This window comes from Maylandia zebra, linkage group LG7 (genome assembly GCF_041146795.1).
Source record: "Maylandia zebra isolate NMK-2024a linkage group LG7, Mzebra_GT3a, whole genome shotgun sequence".
NCBI lineage: Eukaryota > Metazoa > Chordata > Actinopteri > Cichliformes > Cichlidae > Maylandia > Maylandia zebra.
In genome coordinates this window covers 39,001,777-39,028,868 of record NC_135173.1, presented here as the reverse complement: position 1 = coordinate 39,028,868, position 27,092 = coordinate 39,001,777, and the positions used below count along the sequence as shown (strand labels likewise).

The window sequence follows — 27,092 nt, the reverse complement described above, 5'->3', positions numbered from 1 at the left end:
AAATGTATTGTTATTAATGTATCTATTAGCGGAACCACTGTATGACTTTTTGTTTCCCGCGCTGGGGGAGTTTTTCAGCGTTGCACCACTGATGTAACTTTCATTTCCTGATCGGTAAGGGTCACTCGCGTGACTGTGTAGTCTCAACAGAGTGTAGTTTACCAAACCTAATCTTCTAATTTTAAACAGTCCTTTTGCAATCTTTCAGCGATGTTACGGACGCTGTGTCGGACCGGCGGCCTCATTTTGCAGGTAACTGAAACTGTCACTGTGTGCCTCCTTCGGCTTAACATCTCGTGCACCGGTTCTTTTCTGTGGCTGGTGAAATAGGTGTCATTCATCAGCGTGAGCCCGTGCGTTTAATAATCCCGATAGCACTGTATTTTTAGCGGAACACCTGCGGACATAATGATTATTTCTAGATGAAAATGAACTATTGGTTAGCTGGTATGGCCAGAGAAAGACTTTGTTATGGTCGATTAATATGGTCACATACTGTATACACTCAAATGGGTATTTACCAATGACCTCGTTCATATATATAATATGTAGAATGTGACCAAATAAGTCTAACCAAAAACTTAAAATTGAAACATAAAACAAGAATATTAACATTGATGTTTATTCAGCAACCTTAAGCTCTACAAGCTAAGATAGTCTTATGAGTCTTGGCTCAAATTCATGCAGTAATGCCACCTGTTTACATTTTAATGAATCCTCTGTAGCAGACCCAGCGGACCGTGCCGAGGTTGTGCGTTAACCCAGTTCAGCAGCGATGGGCGTCCAGCCTGCCCATGAACACCGTGGTGCTGTTTGTGCCCCAGCAGGAGGCTTGGGTGGTGGAGAGGATGGGTCGCTTCCATCGGATCTTGGAGCCGGTAAACTTTGTTGCATTTAATAGATCCCCAAAAAACAAAAAGCACAACAAATAGATGGTGTTCTTCCCCAAACAACATGGGTTCGATCCCCAGTTTGACCATGAACTTCATAAATTTTCATTTTGGTCAAATCAAATCATATTGCATAGAACTAAACTGCATTACAGTTACATATCCTAGCTTTCCAACTTACCACAATTACAAATACAGATCAAATACAGTTGTGATCAGAGGTCTTGTCAACACAAAGTTATTTATTTGGAGCACAGTTCTGTAAGAAAGATAAGTTACTGAAAAAGTGCTTGTGCTTAAAGTGCTTCACTGAGCTGAAATGTAAACTTAAAACATCTCAAGATTTAATCAATAAAAAGAAACTCTAAATGAAAAGGACCTCAAAGTGTCTCAAAGGCTTGATATCTTATGGACTATCCTCCATTGCAGTCACATTCCCCCCTCAGATGGCCAGCTCCTGTAATTTGGCCTTTTTTTTCCCCCCAGTGTGTCTGGGATGACACCTATAAACTGGGCGCACGCGACATCATTACTGTATGTGGGTTTATGTTCAAGCTATTTTTCTTGTGAAGAATTATTTTGGACTTGAACTTGGTGGACGGAGCTTCTTCTTTGGGAATATCATAGGCAATGTTGCAAGCAACTTTTCTTTGCAGATGCTCACGATGCCGCTCTGGGCAATGCCCCATGTCGCCCGTATCAAAAACCGCCACTGCACCACAGTAAATGTAGTGCATCATGTTGTCAGCTTTACTGTATCTTAGCCAAAGAAACTGGTCAAGCCACTGTCTTCGAAATGTATATACTTTACCCCTTTTACTTTCAGTTGGCTATGGCTCGGAGTGGATCGTATGTGATTTATTATTTGATGCAGTCTCCAAACCATTGTTAAACATAATCTGCCGTTTACTTCCGGCCTACCCGACCTTCTGAGGACCCGGCCTTCGCGGTCCTCAGGAGGATGCAGCCCATGAATTTGGACACGACTAATGTGTGTCTGTTGTTGACCACACAAAGACTTTTTTTTTTTTTTTTTTTTAAATACTTGAACAGCTGGTCGTACCGATGCATCCTAATATATATATATATATATATATTTTTTTTTTAGTCGCACCATTGATAAATTAGCCAAATAGGCTGCACTCTAGAGCCCTGGGTTACATAATGATGTAAAAAAAAAAAAAAACAAGATTTAGGTGCATGAGTTTGGATTTATGGTCAAATGTTTATACAGACTCAAAAATATACACAAAGGCCCACTGATATTTGCTTATCAAGTTGCACCTTGACCAGACAATTTGGATCATATTTTGATCGTATGCCATCATCACACTTGTGGCATATTTTCTTACTTTTTTTTGGTAATTGATTAATCTTCCTACTGTTTCACTTGTTGTTTGGCAGCATGATGCAATGCCAAGACCTAAGTAACTGTGTTTCATTCATAACATGTCAAATTGTTGAATGACAATAAAACTGAGTCTGATATTTGACCACTCTGCTTGGAAGTGTTGGGAGAGTTAATTTAAACTGGCTGGTTTCCTGACATGGACTCAGCTTTTGTGCTTCATTCATAAATTTTCAATAGGATTAAGATTGGGGGTATATAAAAGCTGCTCCAGAAATGTAATGTCAATGTGTTTTATCCATTCCATAACCAGATTTGATGTGTTTTTCATTGTCTCTAGAGCCCTGTAAGACATCTGACTATCTTGTATTTTTGTACACTTGTTTGATGATCTTAGATTCTGCAGCTGTTTAGAAATGGCTTCAAGTTATCTTTCTAACTTGTGTAAATGTACAATTCTCCTTAGATCTTCACTGATTTCCTTGAACTTTCACATTGGTCTGAGTATTGGTCACTTCAGTGAGTGCTGTCAAACAGATAATTTTAATGCTGACAAATGGAAACTACCAGTTGTAGTCAGTCATGATGGCAGCCTTTGCCTTGTCAAGTTAAAACACATTGTAGAACCTTCAGCACCACTTATGAACACAATTAAGTGAGTGTATGTTTATATTTGAGCCCGTATGTATACATGCAATCCAACTTGAATTCACACTTGGTCACCCAATTGTCATTTGTTTAAAGTAATTAAAGATGTATGCTGTACAACCATTCCACTTCAAAGAAATCATTAAAAGGCCAAATATTACCATGTCATTCATACCATGGAAATTTTAGTGTATTTTATTTTGATAGACTACTAAAGAAACTTGCCTTTAAGCAACAATACTATAACTCATTTTGCTTTATTATTGGACTATGTCATTAAAATTCCAAACATTATTCACTGCTGGCACACCCTAACATTTTCCCTTTTGCTATCTATAGGGTTTGAACTTCCTCATACCCATACTTGACAGAATTCGCTATGTTCAAAGTCTCAAAGAAATTGTGATTGATGTCCCAGAGCAGTCTGCAGTATCCCTAGGTAAGTAAGACATTGTTTATTTCTCATTATTCACAGGAGGACGAGCAGGCTTTTTTTTTTTTTTTTTTTTTTTAAACAGAATTGATTGTTTTCTCCATATTGTTATATTTTCTTTGAACTTGCAGATAATGTAACACTGCAGATTGATGGCGTGCTTTACTTAAGGATACTAGACCCTTTTAAGGTATGCTGGCAACAATTAGAACAGATCCAAATATCTTCTTGCTTATTTTTTATTTTTTTTTAAATTCACTTTATACTTTTGTTTGTTCACAGGCCAGCTACGGTGTTGAGGATCCAGAGTATGCTGTCACACAGCTGGCACAGACCACCATGCGTTCAGAACTGGGCAAACTCACATTGGACAAAGTGTTCCGAGTAAAGACAAACTGCTGTTTCATCTCATATTTTTTCTCTGTTCATGAAGGAACAAGTTGTATTTTATCTTTGCATTTGTTTTTAAGGAAAGGGAGTCTCTGAATTCCAACATCGTCCATTCCATCAACCAAGCTTCAGACGAGTGGGGAATCCGTTGCCTTCGTTACGAAATCAAAGATATACACGTTCCACCTCGTGTCAAAGAGTCCATGCAGATGCAGGTGAGAGAAACAAAAGAGCTTTTTAAAGCATAATTTTTAGTTTTTAATTCACTGCACGATCTTATGGTACAAATGGGTATTACATGAAAGTACAGCTTAGCCATCATTCAAGTACAGTTTATAATCTTCAACAGAAAAGAGACCTTTTGTAGTCAAATAATTTTCTTATATTGTGTTGGTAAGTTTGGTTAAGTTTAAGAGGTTTTACACTGATTCTTAAAAACTAGAGTTCATAGTACCTTAAATAAATTATAGGTCTTTTCAGACAAGGTCAGAAACATTTTTTGCATATAGCAGTAGATATTTCAACTGTGGGAACAAGACTAAATCACTTAAATTTACTGAACAGGACACTTTATTCACCCCATGTAGGTGGAAGCTGAGCGTAAAAAGAGAGCCACAGTGCTGGAGTCTGAGGGGACAAGAGAAGCAGCCATTAATGTCGCTGAGGGTCGTAAACAAGCACAGATCTTAGCCTCGGAGGGTGAAAAAGCAGAACAGATCAATAAAGCGGCTGGTAAGTGCATTTAGTTGGTTTATCACTCCAGTTTCCACAAATTATCTCACATCTTTTTGCTTTTAGAGGCTAATATGCTCCCTGTTACCTACTACTCTGCTCCGTCCAGGTGAGGCTCAAGCAGTTCTAGCCAAAGCTGAGGCCAAAGCCAAGGCCATCCGTATGTTGTCAGATGCTTTGACAGAGCAGGTAAATGTTCTTTTCCATTTTCACAGTCTGACTTACAAAAGCTTTTCATTGGTTAATGCTTTTTTTTCCTCTTAAATTCAGAATGGAAATGCTGCCGCTTCGCTAAGTGTAGCTGAGCAGTACGTGTCTGCTTTCTCAAACCTCGCTAAAGAGTCAAACACCATCCTTCTGCCCTCTAACACTGGTGACATTAGTGGAATGGTTTCACAGGTATGTCTGCTATCCAATAGTCCCAACTATTGAATTTATATGTTAACAGCTTCTAAATTATTAAGTTTACATGCCCCTAATGATGCTTATCTTGTCTTCTTGCCACTCAGGCTATGACTATTTATAGCACGCTGGCAAAGCCAAGCATGAGGGTAACTCCAGAGGTTTTGGAGGAGAACCGTGAAGAGGCTGCGAACCCATCGGGATCACCTCAAGAAAAAGGAATTAATGAATGAACTCAAACTAATAAATGACACAGAACCAGAAGAAGCAGTTTATGTTGAAGGTCCACGGTTTGTTCTCACACAGACCTTAAAATGACAGGACAAAAGGGAAAAATTGCCAACTTTAAAACTCTTCCGAAGCCTTGTCCTGGAGCCTGGGGGAAAGTTACACCTTTTGTATGGGGAGTCGTAATCTTCACTGAGTGTGGTTTAATTAGTGTATGTTTGAGAAAGTAACACCAGCCTCCAGCCAAATACACAGATACCGGAGTCTATCCAGCTGACGTGGATGTCAGCACAGACACGGATGCAAAAATAAGTCTCCCCTGAGCAATTTTATATTTTAATATGTTGAGCCCTTTTGACCTCTCTACCTGAGGTTTTTGTAGATTATACCATCATGTTTTCTCACTTTGCAGCCTATTTTCCATGTTTTCCCAAATAGCTATATTCAGGTTCTCTGAGATTATTAATAATAATCAAAGCCAGCTCAGGTGAAAATATATACACAGGTATTATTTACAGAAATGGGTGACAATTCTCCCTCTTTGTGTTGATGGGACCACCGACTTTAAGTTGCTGCATGCAATGCCTGGCTGGATTCCTCACAATGTTTCTAAAAGTGTATTAATTTCACAGTTTACTACGTTTTTTGAAACATTACCCTATCGATAATAAAGCTATATCCCCATGAAAAGGTTACATTAGAATTTCCTTTAGAAAAAAAAAACCTACTTTTTGAAATGATTAAGAGAGAATTTTTTTTGTCAAAGTCTAGGTAATGTCCCGTGTCAGCTCGATGATCAAAATATTCCTCTCCTCCGAGTATTTGTATTCATATCTGATGTCTTACCGGATATATTTATTAAATTTCAAGGTTCACTGCAAAGACTTGAAGTTTGTTTTGTTATTTCTGTTTTCTACAAAATAATGGAATATGAACTGGGCAACCGGGCATGTTAAGTCTGAGAAGATTTGAAAAGATGTGGTTAGATGAAATATTTGGACAAAAATGTTCAAAATATACAAACATGTTGAAAACTATCAAATGGCTATTAAAATAAAAACACACCCATGCTGATTTAACAAAGTCTGCAAAAATAAATACGTTTGTCTATCTTGTTACCTGCTAAAAAGATAGGCAAACATGAAAAGCGCAGTTGGTGTATTAGCCCTCTACCTTGCCTTACAGGCATAAACGTGTGTACATAAACTGTGGGCCAGTGACTTGCACTTGGCTCTCAGCAAAAAAAAAAAAAAAAAAAAGACTGTCACCTGGGGCCTTCCTATGTGGATTGTGCATGTTTTTCCTGTACCTTGTTCTGTCTTGCGTCCTATCAGTCCTAAAACATCTGTTAGGTTAACTGCCGATTCTGAATTGAGTGTAGAGTAGGAAAACTTGTGAATTCTTGAGATGGTCATTTTCACCACTACCATCTTGGTGTTTTGAAGCCAGATGTAATGAGGGGTCTGAATGTGAAACTACACGCTCATCGATTAAATATTTGTCAATCAAAAGTTGGTAGCCAATGAGCTTGCCCTGGCTAATTTTCCACTCAACCCTTAGAAGATGTATTAAATGGACTCAGTGTTTCAAGATCTAAAGGCCATTTTCACAGCCACAGCCTGTGTTTGTCTTTTTACAATCACAGGTTGTGGCTATTAGAAACAACGGAGGCTTAACAAACTTGGCCATTGGATTCACTTTCTGCAACTGTAGCTGTCCAGGGTGCAACTTGCTTTTCTCCCAGTGACAGCTGAGATTGCCTTTAGTACCTCCTAGATACCCTAAATTGCATCAGTTAAGTCTAATTTGATTTTACGTTAATAAGCCAACCAGCAACAACAACAAAACAATATTGTAGTAGACAAAGCTATGAAATATCATTAAATTAAAATGTTTGAGACCATTATTGATATTTTATAATAACTTTTACAAAACTTATTTCTAGTCCATTCTCTTTTAAGGGTGGTTTCTCTGCAGAATTTCTGACGTGTTTAGCGATTTTCAGAGACGCGCTAAAGCCGTTGTTCCGTATAAAGGAGGTCCTGTAAGTCACAGAGCGGGGCAAAGCAAACGTATTCATGGTGTTACACAGAAAAGCGCCCGCCGTGCTCTTTCCACGCTAAGGTTCCTATCATCCACCAGTCATCTAATCTCATTGTACCGGAGTCCCAATGAAGGTGAGCGTGTTGCTCCGCTCTCTGTTTACCTGAGGCACCTGTGCTCCTGTGTTGTTAATACACACAGTCACCCCCAACGTCCGGCCGGGAGAGGACGAAAACTAGCTGCCACACAAGGTCAGTGACAAAAGGCAAAGCGAGCTAGCTTCTGCTAACAGCGTTAACTTAACCGTCATTCATGTTAGCCACCTGTGCGGCTTAACTGCAAAAGAGGTTTTAGTTGGAGCTTAAAATTTCAGTCACCTTACACGTTACCGGAATTATTTTCTTCTATAACAGGTGTAGCTCACAGGCAGCTGTTCCTCTCATTTTTGTGTGTTTGTTACCTCTATGTAAACCAAATGTTCCTGTCTTTCACCTGACCTGCTCTTACCTGTGCATGTAGGATGAAGGGGCTGCCTGTGCTGTCCCTGCTCCTCTGGATGTGTGCGGTGTTCTTCGTGGGCATCTACCTGTTCGTGGGTGGATTTTTGCTGGTTAGGTTGGAGGTTAACAGAACCAGCACCTGCGGAGACGTGCTCGAGCCCGGAGAGGAGCCGGTGGACTTCTGTCGAGCTCAGCCGCGCTTCCGCAAGGTTGTCCTTCTCATTATCGACGCCCTGAAGATCGACTTCGCCCGGTATGACCCCGACAAGATGGCACCACGACCTTATGAGAATAAGTTACCTGTGCTGGAAGAGACCGTGTCATCCAGGCCTTTACAAAGCCGCCTGTACCCCTTTCGTGCTGACCCACCTACGACCACCATGCAGAGGATCAAGGGGTTCACGACTGGATCTTTGCCGACGTTTGTAGATGTAGGTAACAACTTTGCATCCAGTGCCATCTTGGAGGACAATCTTATTCACCAGTTTGGACAAGCGGGTGAGTTATTACAAGTGTCTGTAAATTATAAAAATATAATACATTCATGTAAAGAGCTTTATGGGAAACATACAGATGAGGACAACGTTATGGGATGTAGGGATTTTCAGCAAAGCATTTATAAACTATAGCCTCCCAGAAAACAGACTTCTTAATTGAGCCATAGCACAAACCACTGCTGTGCAATGATGGGCTTTAACTTTGTAATGGTCAAAGCTTGTAAAATCAAGGTAAAACTAAGGGTTAAATATTACATTACACACAATATGACAACTGGGCCGTCACTTGAGAAAGCATCGTGCCAAAAACAACAAAAAAATTGTTTAGACTATTTGGTGTCAAAAACTTAAGTGAAATGTGAAGAGAGTCGCAGATTACAGAACAAGCCTTGCAGAGGTAGGAAGTGAATGATTTAAAGACTCTGGGGGAAAAAAACTAGTGAGTGATGTGTCTAAAGACCCCAAAACAACTGCCAAGACACCCATGACTGACTCAACCAAATTAGGAAGCCAGCAAAACTGGGTCTAGGTAATCTCTTTGTCTTCCAACACGACAGCATCTCAAAAGATGCATCGTTCCTGATGAACAACCTGCTCTAGAAGAAGTAAATAAAAAATCACTGACCTGCACAAAGACTCTGACTTGAATCTCATTAAAAATCTGTGGAGTATATTGAAGCCCAAGGTCAATGCCAGGAGACCATAAAATCTGGAGGAGCTCGACAGATTTGTCAAAGAAGAATCAGTTAGGATTGCTCAGAAGACTTGTGAGCTTTGCTGAAAACTACAACAGAAGACCACAGGCTGTTATCTGGCAAAAAGGATAAATAATCAACTATTAGCATCAGGAGGCTAATAATTTTGACCCTAATAGTGTTTGTCTGTGAAGGTTCTCAGTCATCCAGGTCATCGTAGTCAAAGGAGCTTGCAAAGAAAAGCGTCTGGACTTCTTTAAGTTACTTGAAGACGTTTCACCTCTCATCCGAGAAGCTTCTTCAGTTCTAAGGTCAAATGGTGGAGAGTCCCAGATATAAACCTAGTGGGAGTATCCCCCCACAGAGGGACAGGTCCTTTTGTCCTTTTGATGAGAGGTGAAACGTCTTCAAGTAACTTAAAGAAGTCCAGACTAATAGTGTTTGGTTTTGTTTCTGTGGGTAAAGTAAAATAATATAAGCATCAATGATTCTCTGCTCATTTTGTGCCTGACAATACCACAAATCTAGGACTTTAAAAACCAGAAAACCAACTGTGCCATCTGATTTTGCTCATATAAATCTTTCTGTCTCTCAATAGGCAAACGAGTGGTGTTTATGGGTGACGACACTTGGGAGAGTCTTTTTCCTAAGAAGTTTTACCGCTCTCTGCCCTTCCCTTCTTTTAATGTCAAGGATCTGCACACTGTGGATAACGGGATTCTCCAGCACCTCTACAACACTAGTATGTAGTTATTTAATATGCATTTGTTGTGCAATTAAAACGTACATTTAACAAATAGCCTCTGTTGCCAGGAAACTGTGCAAAATCAAAATAATTTTGCACCAACACTTAAGATGATCTTTATTAGTCCCACAGGTGGGAAACTTGTTTATGCGGTTGATGTATTTGTGTTTCATCTCCTTTCGTTTGTCTCTTGCTGTTGGTTTTAATAGTGGTGGGTGATGACTGGGATGTCCTAGTCGCTCATTTCCTTGGAGTCGATCACTGTGGTCACAGGTTTGGCCCGGATCACCCAGCCATGGCTGACAAACTCACGCAGATGGATGGAGTCATCAGGTCAGGCTGTAGTACAGCTGCTACATGCTTGTTTCACACCATTATCCAGATGCAGCTGGATCATCAGCTGTTGCCACAGTGCACTTGTAGTGCTGTAGATATGTCATGATACCAGCGCTATTATTGTTATTGTTGGCCCAGATCAAGCAGTTGAGCATTAGAAAGCACCTGGCACGACCTGTGAAAACTCTGCTTTTCCTCTAGGTCTGTGATTGATCGTCTGCAGAATGACACACTCTTGGTGGTGATGGGAGATCACGGAATGACAGATACTGGAGATCATGGTGGAGAAAGTCAGAAAGAGACTGATGCTGCCATCTTCCTCTACAGTCCTTCTCCCATGTTTCATGGACCCCCATCACAGGTGGGTAGAATGCACCTTTTGAAACAGCCACAGCATGACAGTAGGATTAATTCTTATTTAAAACACAACCAATTCTACATCACTTGACTTTGTATAAAATATAAGAAATTAACACTGAAGACATACTGTCATAATCAAAACAAATCACTATTGTACGTTAACAAAGAAATTGCTAAATGACAGTTTTGGCCCAAGTGTATACAAGATCCATTAATTCATTTTGTGCTGCTTTTCTGGGTAGCAAGAGCAGCAATCCAAGCAGAGATGACTAGGCCTCATTCTCTAGCTCTCCTGGTGAGACACAGAGGTGTTCCAGAGCCAGCTCAGACACGCACAATCTTCATCGTGTCCTGGGCCTACCATGGGGTCTCCTCCCAGTAGGAGTTCCTAACCAAGGAAGCTACCAGGAGGCATCCTAGTTAGATTCCTGAACAGTCTCACTTAGCTCCTTCTGGTGTCAGGGAGTAGAAGCTTTATGCTGAGCCCATCCTAAATGACAGAGGTCTTCAACCTTATCTCCAAGACACCCTTTTGAGGAAGCTCATTTCTGCCTCTTATAGTCTTGATGTAATTTTTGTGGTCACTACCCAGGGCTTGTTCCCATAGATGATGGTAGGATCCATGAGTAAATTCAGGGTTCAGCCCCCTGTTTATGACAACAGACTGGTACAGCATCTGCATTGCTGTGGACACTGCACCGATCTGTACAACGTCTGCTCCTCTCTTGCGCCCAGTTGAGGCACTAGATCATTCCCACTGATATACATATTATAGTGACCAGTGCTTATATCAGTAATTTAACTATCTAAAAGAGCCGCTGAAAACTGCTGTAAAAGTCAGTTTAATTCAGAGTGAGAGTTGAGCACAGAACAAGAAGTTATGAGAGCACACTCATCATATTGGGGGCAGGGATAGCTCAGTAGGTAAAGTGGTCGCCCCATGATCGGAAGGTCGGCGGTTCGAATCCACTTAACGGCTACCCTGAGGTACCCCTGAGCAAGGTACCGTCCCTACACACTGCTCCCCGGGCGCCTGCTTAGTGGGCTGCCCACTGCTTCACTGAGTGAATGGGTCAAATGCAGAGAAAAACAAGTAATTTCCCCATGGGGATCAATAAAGTATCCATTATTATTATTATATTGTATCCCAGTAATGGGCAGTCACATGCTTAGTGGTAAGAACATTTCACTCTTGTTGCTTTCCAGACCAACGTCATCAGTTCAGTCCACAAATGAGTTAAAAAGGAAGAACAAAGTCAAGTCAAATCTATAACTAACACAACTGCTTTCAGTTACTTGTGTGTTTGTCTTTCTCCTGTCTGCAAAGGCACATTTGCGACATGTCGATCTCTCAGAATCACTGCTGTAATAAAAACATAAAGCATTAAACCACTGATGCATGCCCATTTCTGTTCACGCTTGGCTGTGCAGTTCCCAGAATCCATTAAATTGATGCTGGCAGGTGGTCTCCGCCTTTTTTTCATAGATAAAAGTGGATCTCACACTAGAAAAGAGAGCTCAAGCACCGATTTCCATAATTGCAGCCTAACTGGAGAGCGATATCATGTGCCGTGAAAAGTGATTAGATGCAAGAGAGAAATTACACTGCTATTCTTTTTTTTTTTTTTTTTTTTTAAAAAGGCAGAACTTAGACACTTTTTTTTTCTTCCCCCCAAGGCATTTTGCCACTGCTAGGAAATATTGCTGTTATCAAGCACAACCCTGATTAAGAAAGGCTACAAGATAAAATATCACTCACTGAGTTTAACTGACAACCCAGCCTTGGAACAGCTACAAGTTATTTTGCTATGTGCTAAAAATATTTACTTCAAAATATCACAGATAAGGGTCAAAGCACAATTTAGATCATGAGAACACAGAATAATGTAATGTGACACATCCCCCCCCCCCCCTGTTTATTTCCCAGAATGAACCAGATGTGGTGCCACAGACTGACCTGGTGCCCACCCTGGCTCTGCTACTAGGAGTTCCTATTCCATACAGTAATGTTGGGCAGGTTCTCTTGCCTTTATTTCCACCACACGAGCAGACAGAAGGTGCAGTTGGAGGTCTCAGCCAGCTGGAGGCACTGTGGATCAACACAAAACAGGTATCTGCTCATCAAAGAACAGTCTAGAACACTTTTCGAGCATCTGTACACAGAAAAATGTTTTTATATATTCACATATCCTGGAGCCTTTTCAGGAGTTGTTGTTTTTATAGTTTGTGTGTTAAATTTTATCTCTGTTTCTGAAGGTCAACCGTTTCCTGGAGACTTACTCTGGCATGGCCAAAGACATCCCACCAGAGAGCCTCTCTCGGCTGAAGAGTGAATTTGCCCTCTTGTCTTCTGAGTTTCTCAGCACTGTTAGAGAGGGTCGTTCACCCTCCCCGCAGCTAGCCTCTTCTCTGCAGGCTTACCTCACCTCTGTCAGAGACACCTGCCGAGCCACCTGGGCCCGATTTAACCCACTGAAGATGGCGGCAGGCTTAGCCATCCTGGCATTTGCTTGTCTGATGTGTTTCATCTTGTCTGAACTGTCTCTAGTGCTGATCAGGGAGAACGGTCCATTACTGAAGGCCCCAGTTGTTGTGTCACTGACAGTGGGGGTTAGTGTGGCTGCTGCTCAGCTGCTCATACGGGGCTACATTGAGGTGATGTGGTGCCTTGCAGCTGCTGCTTTCAGCTCTGAACTCCTTTTCCTTTGGCGTTCACGCCAACTGAGCACCTCTACAGTGTCAAAAAACGGAACCAAAGCTCCAAAGCGTGTTAGCTGGCTGACCCTGCATCACCTCCTTGTCCCCTCTCTCTTGTTTCCACTCCTTCGTTGTGCCTCTCTGCTCTCAGACAGCTATGTGATTGCAGAAGGACGGGTTGTGACATTTTTGGTGTTATCCCTGGCCCTATGCATTCCCATCCATCTCAACTGGGATGGCCTACTTCTGCCCCCAAGCCATGACCCGTTGAAGTCTGCTGGGCTGCTGCCTGCCCCAGCTTTGTCTCCATCAGCTGTGAGGAAGGAAAGCAGCACCCTTCTAGCCTGCTTAGGAATACTTGTTGGCAGCCTCTACCTCTCCCTCTCGTTCCACGGCTGTCGGGAAGAGCAGGGCTCCTGCCAGCCGTCTTCATTTCTTTCCCCTCTTTCCCGGTTGCAGGACAACCAGCTGAAGAACCTCCATTATGTCCTCGCTGTCATTTCCCTTGGCTTGTGGACATATCTGCTAAGATGCTTTCTCTGCCACTATGGTAATCTGAACTCGTCAGGCGGGACGGTGTTTACAGCTCGCTGGATCCTACCGCTGCTGTCTGTGTGCCTGGGGCTCCACTGGGCTGTTAGCGCCACTCCGGAGGACAGCTTCAGGAATCTGGCTGAGCTGATTCACTTGGCACAGCTGGCCCTCCCCAGGGTCGCCTTCTGTCTGCTGGGACTGGGGCTTTTCCTGATCTGGCTAGACCCCCTCACTGTGTTTGTGAAGACTAGGACTCAGGCTTCAGCCAAAAGTTTGACTCTACCCACACCCCGTTATCGAGCAAGCATTGGCATCAGCCCCCAAGCTGAGCTGCACCACCTTATCCCACAGATCTATCAGCGCATGCGTCGTTCCCTAGATGATGGCGACCTGAGCGGTGCCAACGAAGTGGACAACAGGCCTGCTGTGGAGGCCTATGGACTTGGAACAGTCTATTCTGCTCCTTTGCTGTTGTTTAGTGGGTTGCTGGGAATTGGTCTGCTGCTGTTGCACCCAGAGGGCATGGCTCTGTCTTTCCTCCTGCTGCTACTAGAAACGGGAGCTCTGTTGCACATTCACGCCTCGTCTACTACGCTTAGTGGCCTGCATGGAAAGTATTCTGGTAAGATGTTTGCATCGCATCTTTTAATTAATTTATTTTTAAGCCTATCAGGTTCCAGGTCTTAATCAGCTCACTGACTTCTCATTCTCCCCCCTCAGGTGGGTTTAATGTGCCTTGGACCCCAGTAGTGCTCTGGTCCCTGGCTGCCACGCAGTTCTTCCACGCTACAGGTCATTTACCCACCTTCCCCTCTATCCAGTGGGGTGCTGCCTTTGTGGGATTTCCTGAAGGACACACAGGGACCATACTCCCTGCCTCACTGGTTACCCTTAATACTTTTGCTTCACACATTCTTTTTGCAGGTAGGAACCAGAGAAGCAAAAAAAAATGTTATTGTTCAAAGAAAAGGAAAGAAGTCATCATCCATTAGGCAAAGAAGGTTATTCTGTAAAACTAATGGGATTAATTTCATAAATTTGTGAAAAGCAGGAAAAGAATCATCATTTTACCTGTTTAAACCTTAACAGTATAATCGAAAATATATAAAATATCAGTGAACCCGTATGACACTTTCAGTCCTTTTTATTTAGTCATATTTGTAGTTTGTTACACATTTCAGTTTTAAATGATAAACAAAAACTTAAAAGTTATGTGATTCAAGAGAATGATAAAAAAAATTCTAAAAAGCAGTTAAGTTAAATAAAGCAGCTTTGAAACCGTCTCTTCAGTGCTTAAAATGAATTGTGAGCTTGTGAAACGATGATTTGTTGTTGTTGTTGTTATTTCTCTTTGTCTTCAGTGAGTTGTCCATTGCTACTGTTCTGGCCCCTGGTTTGCGAGGTGCGTGGGAGCAGAGGACGAGCCTGTGGGGACGACGGAGAGGATGCTGTGATGGAGATGAGGCTGAGAGAAAACCCTCAGCTGTTCAGCTCTGCTCTTCTGCAACTCTCAACACGCTACCTCCTTATTCACGGAGCACAGGTATGTCCACAGACCTAGAATTATTTTTTTTCTCACATCCATTTAAGGCATATGTGAGCTGGGAAAGTCTTTCCTCAGTAGCAGATTTCTGTTGCATTTCTTTCTTGTCTTTTTTTTATTTATTTAATTTTATTTTTTATTTAGTTCTGTTACACTTATGAGTAGCAGTATCACATCACACCACTCAGTCTGTCTGCTCACTTCACAGGTCTTTGCCTCAGTCTGTGCAGCTGCTATACTCAGGAGACACCTAATGGTGTGGAAGGTTTTCGCACCGAAGTAAGTGCCTGAATGGATTTTCCAGCTCATACAAACTCACTGACAGTAAAGGCTTTTTGAGGATATGGATACAGGATCACCGCTGATTCTGAACTTTCAGTGAACACACAGTGTTGAATGCCGGTCCATTTTTCTACTGTGATATCCACACATTTACATCTGGGTTTTGAATGTGGTGTCCTGTTTGTTTTTTTGTTTTTTATAATAAGTTGGTGGCTTGAAAATATTAAAAGGATATAGGTAATTTAAATAAACTTGGTAGATCTTGGGGAAAAAAGTAATAGTCTTGGTTCTTTTTATCTTATGATCTATTTAATGTCCGAAGGAGTTGCTGGAGCTTAATTTGGACTTGTTTAAACCTTTGTGTCTCTTCTGTTTTGTTCTTTCAGGTTAATGTTTGAGGCCTCAGGGTTCCTGGTGAGCAGCGTGTTCCTGCTGATTGGGGTCACATTAGTGCTGAGAGTAGATGTGGCTGTGGGCCAGTGGTTTAAAAGACTCATCCCAGATGTGTCCAGGTAGCAAAGGCACTGCTGCTGCAGCTGCTGCCTACCGGCACCCACCACAGCTCACTGTGCCCCAGAGGAAATGGACATGGTGGTCACTAAACAGGATTTGTTTTTTCTTTTTTTTTGAAAAAATGTTGCCAATAGTGATAAGGAAACCCCACTAACATGTCATGTGGCATGTCATACTGTGATTCTTGAGGGCTATGTTGTACATTACTGACCCTGAGGAACTTTCATATATCGAATCTCAGATTGACTAAATGTGGAGCGTTGGGACCTTTTTATATAGCAGTTTGATTGAACAACCCCAGGAATGAGATGAAGAACTGATAAAGGACTTTGAGACCCCCCCTGTTGATTCTGTTCATCTGGGTGTAGCGTTTTTAGTGGGAGAAATGTTTCATCACTCAACCAAGTGACCTTTTCGGTGTCAGCTGACTGCAGGTTTCCCAACCTCATAAACAGTACATTTGCACAATGATTGAAACCAGCCCGCCGAATGAACAATGAACTCTGAGGTTAGTTATTTGATCATTAATATGCAAATTGTCATGACCATTGATCAACAACCACTGATCACTGAGTACCATTCACAGAGAGTTGGGAAATGGCTCCAATCACAGCATTGTAAGATGGTGAAAGATGTACCCTTAGGCCTCCTCCTCAATTCAGAGATGGTCTTTCCCTTTTCAGTGGGCTGGTTTCAGTCATTGTGCAAATGTACTGTTTAGGGTTGGGGAATCCTACAGTCAGCTGAGACTAAAGAAGTCACTTGGATGATTGGCAAAACGTTTGTCCCACTGAAGACGCTAAGTCCAGATGAACAGAATCAACATTTTGGGATATACTTTTGGGATGCATCGGAACTTTGAGGCCCCTTTAAATTTGCATTTGGATAGAGAGATAACATCTGTTAGGTGTTTTCGAATGTTTCTTGTAAACCTTCCTAACGTATAAAACCTTCAAGAACAGTTGAAATCAGTCTTGCAAGTGGTTCATAAGTGTTTGAAAAACAACACCATATCCATAGAGTTTACACACTCTAATTGCCTGGCCAATACATCTGGCCCTTTTAATATGCATTTCTTTTTGTTCCCCCTTTAAAAAATAATTGCAGCTGCAATACATTTATATGCAATGTAGCAGCTGAATTGACAGTCTACTATGATGGGAAAACACCTGTGAAATGAAGAATTTTCTACTTGGTAAAGTGACATTTAAATTTACTCCCTTTTTTTCTGCATTCATGGGTGGGTGACGGTTCAGCTTGTCTCCTTTCTTTGTGGGCTTTAATACGTGGCTTTTCACATACAGTGAGACCACAAAAGCAAAACTGCCCATCAGTGTTTGGAGCTACTTTGTGATCACTCTGGAAGCAGGTTCTCTCATTTTCTTTAAGTGCATTACAGCAGGTTGCTAATGTAAAATAACTGTTCTCATGTTTATATGTATGTATTGTTTTATTCAATGCCATGAATTAACCAGTGTTTCTGGTTACTGCCAATTTGTATACAGTTCTGGGTTCTTAATTAGTCAAAGTCTTTATTTTTTGTAAGGTTTTGATTCTTTACTGTAATGCATAATTAGAAGTGTTTTTTTTTTTTTTTTTTTTCCTAATCTCAAATCAGTGTTGTTTTTAATTAGACCTCACACACTTTTACCCACAAATAGGTGCCTGGCTTTAATCAATGCCTTTTTTTGTGTGTATGATGTCATTCAAACCAAGACCTCCTGGGACAACAAATGTGTTTTTTCTCTTCTTTTTCTGTACATGTCGGAGTCAGTATCCAGTGTAGGATCCGTTACTGTACTGCAGCCTTAGTCAGCCAACTAATGGTATTGAAGGAATGTCAAGCTGCATGACAATACTACTGAATCCCTCATGCTGCTGCTGTATGGGAGGGATGAGCCCAAGTAATGGTTTGGTTGTATGATGGGGCACATCTGTATCTGTTTTTAAACTTTAATATATAAATAACTGGTTAATTAAAATGATTTTACATTCTGTAAAAATTCTAATAAAATTTTTCTACTTGACATCTTAGTCTGAATATAATTTGAACTTAAAATTATTAGAAGCATCCAGATTTGTCTGTTTATTCCCTGTTGTGATTTGTGATGCTTAATCTATGTTTCATCTTTGAGATTATTTATAGTAGAATTGGAAACTATTTATGCGGTCCATATAAGTAGGATTTTATGACTGGTTTATTGAACCAAGGACTTGATGGAGGAGAAAGTTGCTGCCATATTTCAATGCCCATCAGTTAAGGTGCTTCATTCATTATTAACTGGGGCTTTCTGCATATTCTAGTGCCCATAACTCTTGACTTGTTGAAATTCTCCCTTGTCCATTTTTTTCTAAATCCTCTTTCATGAAATTATATACACACACACACACACACACACACACACACACACACACACACACACACACACACACACACACACACACGAATGTTTAAGTGCAACCTTAAATCAATGAAAATGTGTGCGTTTATATATATTTCATGATGTTTCACAACATTGGGTTTTCCTTTTGTATTCGTTTTCCACTAGACAGTTTAACACAAAGTGTACCTCAAAGGAAATTCAGCCAGTTAAAATTGAACTGCATGAGTGACCAAAGAATTACTATCACCAAAAAGACCCTCAGGAGCAGATTATGTGTACAGCTAATTAAAAAGCACCTTCTCAAAGTAAAAAAAAAAAAAATAAATCAAAACCCCTCTCTAAGATTATTTCCAAGTCATTGTTGTGAATCTACAGCTTTTCTACTAAAGACATATCATTCTTATTTTGTGCTATGTTGCCATGAAAAGCTCACTTACTTCACCTGAAAAACGTTATATTTACTTTTCAAATTATCAATGAACTAACGATTTATTAACTATGGCCCATGGGAAGGCACCGTTGTATTTGAGTTTATAAGTATGACCCCAAATATATATACTTCTTGTGTGAGGGCACAATGTAATGGCTGTGCTGACTGTGTGTTGGATTGGACCCCCTCCTTGTGGTGAACACATCTGCCATTACTGAGAAAATAACAAGTTCAAATAGGCTAGTTACGACATAGCTAGAAATGTCAATAACATCATGTGTTCAACAGAAAAGGCAGATAAAATCCAACTAGAAACAATACCATTATCTCCAACACAGCCAAGTAGAACAGCTGCGCTCACAGAAAATAGGAGTTTTCTGTGGTAGTTTGATTTTTTCTTTGAAAGGAGGAGGCTGGTGACTTGTCTGGGGAATACCCTGTCTCATGGCCCTATGGTAGCTGGAATAGGCTCCAGCATGCTCCAGGAACCCTTAACTTGATAAGCAGAAGGCGATGGATGAATGGTGGAAGGAAAATATGCTGTGTAGGAACAAACAAGTAGTCCACAGAAATAGGGTAAAGGGTAACATGTTGTCTGCATAGATTCAATTCATCAGCAGGGTAATTCATCTATGAGTCCACTTGAGTGGAGGTTTGGTGTAGCGTTAACCAGCCAATTCTAAGACAAGTAATTTGAGACTTAACTCTGGATACTGGATGGCTCAAGCCACAAATACAACCAACATAATAGCGTGCCATCTGCAAGTAAAACCCCAAATAGGGATTCTGAGTAGAAGACTGAATATCAACCTCTTTTGGCCAAATAAAGCAAAATTTGGAATTGCAATACTGTGTACCATGTTACCAAGGAAATGCAGGAGTATTTAATTATTAGTGAGTTTAAATACTCATAAAACTGTGTTAACAGTGGTGCTAATAATATGGCCTTATTTCCCGCAACAAGATGAAGAGGATGAGAAGAAGTGTAACATTTGGAGTCATTTTTCTCATCATTTTTTTGATGCTGACTGATTGCCTGAAAAATGCACTGTCCAACATAAGCCCTCTGTTCACGATTTACTGTTTGTTATTTTGTGTAGAAACAATGAGCCGCCCTCTAAAAATGGACAACATATCAATAGCTGGTCATAAACATAAAACAACGTGAAAAACACTTTATTGTAAAATCCATCATGGCACTGCTGTAGATGTTGAAGCTCAAAAGCCCAAGCTTTTATTCTAAGCATCGTTACTGCTTTATGTGTTCTTTGGACAACAATAGTCACATTTCAGTTGGCATCAAATATTAAAGTCTGACCAAGTTGCATTATGAGGATGAAAAGAAAATCTTCTAGCTGGCCTCTGATGTTTGTGCTTTGAGTTCACAAGGAAGGGCTTCATCTTTTCCGCGGGGGACCAGACATAAAATTGTTTTGATGATATTCATCATCCCTTTCAGAAGCTGCTTTAATGAGGATGAAAAGGGTGCAGAGTTTCTGAAGTTGCTGAATGTAATGGAGGACCATTTATGGCCATTATGCCACTTAGGGTTCACTTGTTAGATCTGTAGAGGAACATTTTGAGGAAACATACTTGGCTTTTGAAAAATGCCAAGAAAATTAGCAGGTGAAAAAAATAAAAAGATATTTATAGAGCATGGATTTTATGTGTTGAATGATGTTTTTATCAAATTAAGGTTTAAATGCTTGACTTGAGGATTCAGCATCATCAGCCGTAGTAACCCAGGTTTAGATGAAGATATGTGGAGTGAAGCTGTCTTTGTTTCTGCTGCTGCAGGCTTAGATGGAAACTCATCAACAGAAGGAAATGGGAGATGGGAGAGAACATTACAGTGTATGTCACCTCTGGGAGGAAATAAGCTTCCTGAACTGTCAGTGAACCACCAGTTACAACCCACAACTGAGGACTCTGCTGTTTGCTTGATTGATGCCGTGACGAAGGAGAAGGGACGCCTGAACAGAGACAGATTAGCAGAGTCAAAGACAGCACGGTGAATGTGCATCAGCACTAGAAAAACAAACTCAAACACAGGAAAGAGCGCCCATGCATCTTCCAGAAAAGGAAAGGAGATTCAGTTATTTTTTGAAAACTATGATGGTAAAGCGACTGGTTCTCACACAGCAATTTTCTACTTTGCTTGAGCACTCAAAATGCTTTATGCTACAAGTCACATTCACCCATTCACACCCACAATCATACCAGCACTTTTTTTCTCTATCAAACATTCACACCTTCACGCTCCAATGAACGCATCGGGAGCAAATGGAGTTCGGCATCTTGTTCAGCATACTTTGGTCAAACCACCTACCTTCCCGATTACTAGACGACCTGCTCTGCCGCCCCAACCGCAGCCGCCCCAGTAATGATGTGATATGTGTCATTTGTGAAACTGATCCAACCAAAGCACAGCAAGAGGCTGTCATGTCCTTCCAAAGTTAGAGAGGCTGTTCTTGTGAAGTAGGATCGTCGTGTGTACGGGAAGGTCACTGGTCACCTCCTGTCAGGCCGCACTGTTCGAGTCTCTGAAGAATCAGAAGAACATTTAACTAACGCTGACACATAGACAGCTAGAACTAAAACTCAAGTCGAGCCTGTGGATGGTTATCCTCTGTGCAGAGCTCAGCTATGGTGAGAAAAACAATGCCTGCAGTCATAAAATTGAGCTCTCATAAATTTACCTAACTGCACAGTCTCTATATTTCTGATAGTATAATTTTTAGGACTCATAAAATTGTCCAGTGTTATAAACCACAGCAGAATTTTCATGGTTTTTAATCAATGTTAAGGAATCCCTTTCTGCATCTGTGTGCTGGTGTTTTCAGATAGACTCCTGCCTGCTGACTCCTTTCTGATAAGTCTTTTTCAACATATGCTACATGTACAGGATGTCATACTTAGTGCAGGCAGCACCCACACAGAATGAACGAACTCTGGACATATTCCAGTTGAGAGTTAATAACCTTGACATAAACTAAATTGGAACCTGACATTCAGAATGAGTGAGTTTTACACTTGAAGCAATATATAGCAGTGAGCCAGGGCTTGGTCAATCAGATGACTTACATCAACTCTTCACACAACAAAGGGATACTCAGATGAATTGTAAGTTAGGATACGTTTGAAACATGACTGCACTTCTGTTGGCTTCAGATCTGCAGTATTTTTCTCAATTTCTTTACTAAATGGTACATTTATGAACTAGGGAAAACTGGTTTTTGAATGCTTCAAACAGACTTTTTGGAAACAGAGAGCATTATATCCTGTAAAATCTGCTAACAGTGTAATCAAATGCCTAAAAAAGCATGTTGGGATAGTTTGGCTTTGTAGGCTACGAAAAACAACTTTGTGGGAGTAAATATGCTGTTTACACTGTATGCCTCACTTTGAAGAGACATTATCCAGAGCTGCCTTAGGTCACATTTATTTTTGTAGCCTGACATGCCACACTGTGCAGTTGTTCAAAAAGCTTTTAAAAAAAAAAAAAAAAAAAAAAAAAATCATCCTAAGAACGAAAAAACACACATGCCCAGGGTTAGCCAAGCTAAGTTCAGGATAAAGAAGGTAAAATTTAAGGTCTTTATAGTTCTCTCAGGGGTCTGTGGAGACCCAAAACAGAGGTTAAAGCAGAGTGAATGGGTGCCATTTGCAAGGTAAAAACGAAGAATGACCTTAAAAAACAATCTCCCGTTTAATTTTCTGTCGGTTTGTTTGTTTGTTTTGCCACGATAAGATGACACTGAATTCATGAGTTAGCTACTAGACTTCATTATCTATTATAATGAAGTCATAAAATTTAAAAGGAGTGAATTTTTATCAAAGTTCACCATCTGTCTGTTTTCACAAATTGAGGTTTTTCTGTTAAATTAACTACAAATATGTTTATTTCAACATTTTGCATTTCCACTTGGGTGGGGCCTCTAAGAGCATTACCTCATATTTCGGGCCTCAAGTGGCCATTTGAGACACTTCAGTCCATATCAGTGTTGTGCCACAGATTTTTCTACTGCTTCCAAGTGGCCAAAACTCAATTAATACCCCGTTTTAATTTCTTTTATTTATTTATTTATTTTTTACTAATGCTATGCTATTACTTTATATGAGAGAAAGCACCCTGTAATTCAGAGCCAAACCACGGCAGGAGTTAGAATGCTAATGCAGGGTGAATTTGATGTTACAGATGGTTCACACAGATGGGCAGACAGACTATAATACCCATGCTTTTGATTGCCTGCTTGACACCAAAGGCACACAGGGCCTTTGACTGAAAATAAACAGTTGGAGGTTCTTCCTGGCGTTTGAGCATCAAGGGAAAACTGCAAGTGACAGAAGCTGCCACTGAGAGAGCTAATGTGAGAGTTAATTCTGTGTACATATCTGACAAGTTCCTAACCCTTTAGTCAATCATTTTGCTTTGTTTTTTTCTCCACCTTTTTTTTTTTTTTTAAATTACAGTGCACTTGTGTATTTTTGTAGTAATGATAGCAGTGTGCTCCCCATTGTTATGGATTGTGCACAGCATTGAATCTCTCTATAAACTGATTGTCTCAGGGGGATGATATCATCTTGGATAAAATACAAATACACTTTCTATACAAAGGATTTAAGATTGGCCGAGTGGTTATGTCTCCGTCCACGCTTGTGGGTGTCTGAAGTGAGAAAGAGAGGTATTGGCTGCGATAAGACAGCAATCTCATCCAACCTTTTTTAGGTGTAAATATGAAAGAGGATTTCAGTGCTGCTTTTAAAAGCTGGTAAAGATTCATGTTGTTGTGGGAGACAGAAGCTTGTCTCTTGTCTATGCACTCTGCCAATGTTGCTGTGAAGAAGAAGAAAGACCAGATAGATCAGACGCTGCCATTACAGTGACCTAGTGATTATCTGTGGATCCCCTTGAGGACAAAAGGTAACAGTATTGTACCCAAGACCCAGCAAGCTCCACACAGCCTCACTGCACATACTGAGCTCACTACATCAAGTACATCTAAAGGGAGGGATCTTGAGTATAAAAAACAAACTTAACTCCTACAAGTTTTAAAAGTGAATTGTTTTATAAAACTGGGGATTAGGATTAATCCAGACCATATGTAGCATACTCGCCTCTCCTATTGCCCACTCTTTGTGGTATTGGAGCTGACCAAATTTAATTTCAAGCTTGATTTGCTCATGACAAATGTAATATTTCAAGGACCACATATTCCAAAGTAGTCAAATAGATTCAATTTCCTTTGAACAACCATGCTTTCGGGTTGAACAGCCCTCCTTATCAGAGTTTGACACAAATGATTCAGAAAACTCTCAGGATATTCCTTACTTCTCTATAGAAAGTGCTACTGTGTTGCTAGCCTGTTTCCTTCAGGGCTTATAGAAATGCTTTGAGATTGCTAGATTTACTGCTAGAAAACTGGCTGCTTGTTAATGGAGATAAAATATCAGCATACCAAGGGAGTAAATAAGGCAGTAACAATTTTGAAAAAAGACAATGCTTTTTCTGCAAAGTATTTAGAAATATTTAGTGAATCTAAATTGCCCATAGGTGTGAATGTGAGTGTGAATGGTTGTCTTTCTCTCTGTGTCAGCTCTGCGTCAGGCTGGTGACCTGTCCAGGGTGTACCGTGCTTCTTGTCCTATGTTAGCTGGGATAGGCTCTAGCCCCCTCGCAACCCTGATAAGGATAAGTGGAAGAGAATGTGTGGATGGATGGATGGATATTTAGAAATATCAGAGTACAAATGGGGTTAAATTAATGGGTGCTTTCAACAGTTTTCATTTTTATCATTCTGCTGTTCACCACAGTTCAGTTTTAAAAATCTTTGGCATGGCTCAGCAGGTAAAGGGAAGGCTTATGTGGTCAAAAAACCCCAAACAAACAAACAAACAAAAAAAAAAACCCCAAAAAAACCATGGAAGATGTCAACAAAAGGGCAGTCAGCCAGAACAGAACGTTGTTCAAAAGCAGACAGAAACTTAAAAGGGCAAGCAAAGGACAAAAACAAGCTGCAGGAAAACAAGTCAACAAGAATGCTGCAGTATAGCTGAGGCAGCACAACAGACAAGGAGTTGTGGCTATAGGGCACATGCAAAATAACGGAGCTGATTAATGAGTTGGGGACTTGTGCTCAGGTGGAAACTAGGTGATGGGAACAAGGAGGGAATGACAGATTCTGAAGTAGTACAAATATCCCCATTTTAATCTATCAAGTGTCACTTGTACAGTATACAATTTTCCTGCATCCAGTTTCCTTTGTTCGGTCACAATATGCTATTTTACATGAAAAAAAAAGAAAAAAAAAAAGAAAAGTACTTTGTCACTTCAGACTCGACTTAATGACATTAATTTTTGAATCATGCTAACTGAATCACTCAGCAATCTTTGCATAGCATGAAAATAAGTCAAATAGGGGATTTTGAGTGACTGATATAGTGTTACAATCCGGTAAATTTGCAAGACTTTGCTTTCATAGGATGATATCTACGGTTGCTTGAAAGGGATTCGATTAGATTACTCAGTTTAAGTCAGACTGAAGTAGGCTTATTGACCGAATGAATGGACTACATTACAGCCCTAATCATCTTGGATGTATTGTTAGTAGCTTTAGTTTTACCAGACCAGTGAGTGGGCAGATAAGACTGAGTGTCTGTGTTGTATAATGTAGGGATGAGAGGAGGAACCTATAAAATGCACCCTCTAACTGTTACATTTTATACATTTATACATTCTGATGGGTTTCATGGCAAAACAATCTGAACTGATTCATGGGCATACTTTTGTGTTAAGTATGAGAACGAACAGAGAAGAATAAAACACTTTTTGATGCGCAGCCAGAAATGTTAAACCTTTTATTAGATTTAGCTTGACCTGTTTGAATCTTCTGAACACAGTGCATTTTTAATATGTGCTGATCATGACAGAAGAAACTGGGCACACAGAAACCAGCATTATCCGCAGTTATACTGCTACAGGGTTACACAAAGTTGATTTTGGAATGGATAAAGCAGGCTAACACTGAACTTCTGGAATGATCTTCCCAAATCCCTAACCACAGACGTATCGAACATTTCTGGACTATAGGCTTAAAAGCTTGGTTCATATCAGGAAAACAACCAGTTTAAATGATCTCTACCACTTCTGCCAAGAAGACTGTTAAAATATTGAGGCAGCATTATACCAAAAGCCTGTCGAAATAAAAAGAAATAAAATAGTTGAGGTCTAAAAAGCTAAGGTACATTTAACCAATTATGGGAGGATGTATTGGAGCATGTGTGTATATATTTGACCCCGTGTTGGTTAGAGAAAATCCACAACAACTTCAAACCACCCAGTTGCACACCCAGTTCTTGTGTTTTTAAAATAATTAAAGATGTGTACTGTACAATCATTCCACCCTGGAAAAAAGAACTCATTAAAAGCACAAAATTACCATGACATTTGTCCCATGATGAGTATATTTAACCTTCTCACAACTCTGCGTCTGAACTGTGTGGGCGTGCATGGCTTGTGTCAGGATGGCATTGAGTCCAAATTGCACGGGGCTAATTGGGCCCCTATGCAGTTGTAGTTGTATGATTGAATTCTTAAATCCACATCTCGAAATGTCTTTAATTTCTCTGAGTTCTTGGAAGTCTATAAAATGAATCTCACCTTGTCATTACAAGTATCCCAGGTGCTTTCATCTTGAAGTGCATTATCCCACACTGCAATAACACGCACGCACACACACAAATATGAATTGCAAATGAAAGCAATTACACAGCAAAACTCTTAGGTTATTTGGGGTGCTACTTTTCCCCAGCTGCCAGGTAATCTGACAAATTAGTCTCAGCTGCTCCTTCTTCATCTCTAGGGGAATATTTTTTTTCTCTCTCTCTCTGCGGCTGCTGAGATTTTAGGCTTTCTAGAGCGAGGACTCACACACAGACACACAAAGCACACTGTGGATGGCTGTCCATTACCTGGAGCAAGTGAAGCAGTGTAAGAGATCCCTGATTTCAGACCAAATAAAACAATTCATTGATTTACATATGGAAAAGAAAATGGACCTTAGGAGCATTAACAGCCCGAAGTTTAATCTCAGGCGGCACGGTCAAGAGACATACTTATGTAGGTGGTGGCGGGGGTGTTTTTCCACCTTATTAAAACATGAGCGTTGTTTGAATCTAACACTTGCCTAGAGCTGTACAACAATCTTTGATGCTTATCCAAGGAAAATCTTCCTGCCCTCACATGTTTTGAAGGTGGCAGCAGTAACAGATGAAGTGGTTTAATGAGGTTTCTGAGAGTGAATTCCCCTGAAGGGATTAAAAAATGTTTGGGGCCCATTTCTCTCCCACCTGGAGCATTGGGTTATGATGAGAGGCTGAACTAATGACAGTCATTACTTTCAGACATAACACTATGTGTACGGATGCAGCTGCTGTGAATACGTGTAGCTAAATAGTCTACT

General features: G+C 40.6%; 2 protein-coding genes and 1 long non-coding RNA gene across 4 annotated transcripts; 2 read left to right on the top strand and 1 right to left on the bottom strand.

Moving 5' to 3' along the window:
* The first annotated feature begins 56 nt into the window (after positions 1 to 56).
* Positions 57 to 5,953, top strand: stoml2 (stomatin (EPB72)-like 2). The gene is made up of 11 exons (XM_014409110.2): positions 57 to 114; positions 209 to 252; positions 726 to 878; positions 3,226 to 3,325; positions 3,451 to 3,509; positions 3,602 to 3,703; positions 3,790 to 3,924; positions 4,297 to 4,441; positions 4,551 to 4,630; positions 4,712 to 4,840; positions 4,951 to 5,953. Exons 2-11 carry the CDS (start codon positions 211 to 213, stop codon positions 5,074 to 5,076), a joined length of 1,071 nt encoding a protein of 356 aa, XP_014264596.1. The 5' UTR covers positions 57 to 114; positions 209 to 210; the 3' UTR covers positions 5,077 to 5,953.
* Positions 5,954 to 7,176: 1,223 nt separating this feature from the next.
* pigo (phosphatidylinositol glycan anchor biosynthesis, class O) lies at positions 7,177 to 17,843 on the top strand. Of its 2 annotated transcripts, none has more exons than XM_004538395.5 (11): positions 7,177 to 7,365; positions 7,634 to 8,112; positions 9,405 to 9,548; positions 9,761 to 9,884; positions 10,089 to 10,248; positions 12,175 to 12,357; positions 12,504 to 14,100; positions 14,199 to 14,402; positions 14,840 to 15,021; positions 15,230 to 15,300; positions 15,690 to 17,843. In XM_004538395.5, exons 2-11 carry the CDS (start codon positions 7,635 to 7,637, stop codon positions 15,817 to 15,819), a joined length of 3,273 nt encoding a protein of 1,090 aa, XP_004538452.2. In that variant the 5' UTR covers positions 7,177 to 7,365; position 7,634; the 3' UTR covers positions 15,820 to 17,843. The 2 variants fall into 2 exon arrangements, with proteins under 2 accessions (XP_004538452.2, XP_004538453.2); XM_004538396.5 differs by lacking the exon at positions 7,177 to 7,365 and adding an exon at positions 7,388 to 7,527.
* A 1,862-nt stretch (positions 17,844 to 19,705) lies between these two features.
* Positions 19,706 to 26,433, bottom strand: LOC101464819 (uncharacterized). The gene is made up of 3 exons (XR_190857.2): positions 26,291 to 26,433; positions 20,960 to 21,173; positions 19,706 to 20,603 (listed from the first exon to the last, which is right to left on the bottom strand). It is a non-coding gene; the product is annotated as an uncharacterized LOC101464819 (long non-coding RNA).
* Between the last annotated feature and the right edge of the window lie 659 nt (positions 26,434 to 27,092).

Coding starts and splice junctions, on each gene's coding strand:
- stoml2 (XM_014409110.2), top strand. CDS start 211: ATGTTACGGACGCTGTGTCGGACCGGCGGCCTCATTTTGCAG. Junction 3,925..4,296: donor AAGAGTCCATGCAGATGCAG/GTGAGAGAAACA, acceptor CACCCCATGTAG/GTGGAAGCTGAGCGTAAAAA. Junction 4,631..4,711: donor CAGATGCTTTGACAGAGCAG/GTAAATGTTCTT, acceptor TCTTAAATTCAG/AATGGAAATGCTGCCGCTTC.
- pigo (XM_004538395.5), top strand. CDS start 7,635: ATGAAGGGGCTGCCTGTGCTGTCCCTGCTCCTCTGGATGTGTGCGGTG. Junction 14,101..14,198: donor CCTGCATGGAAAGTATTCTG/GTAAGATGTTTG, acceptor CTCCCCCCTCAG/GTGGGTTTAATGTGCCTTGG. Junction 15,301..15,689: donor TGGAAGGTTTTCGCACCGAA/GTAAGTGCCTGA, acceptor TTGTTCTTTCAG/GTTAATGTTTGAGGCCTCAG.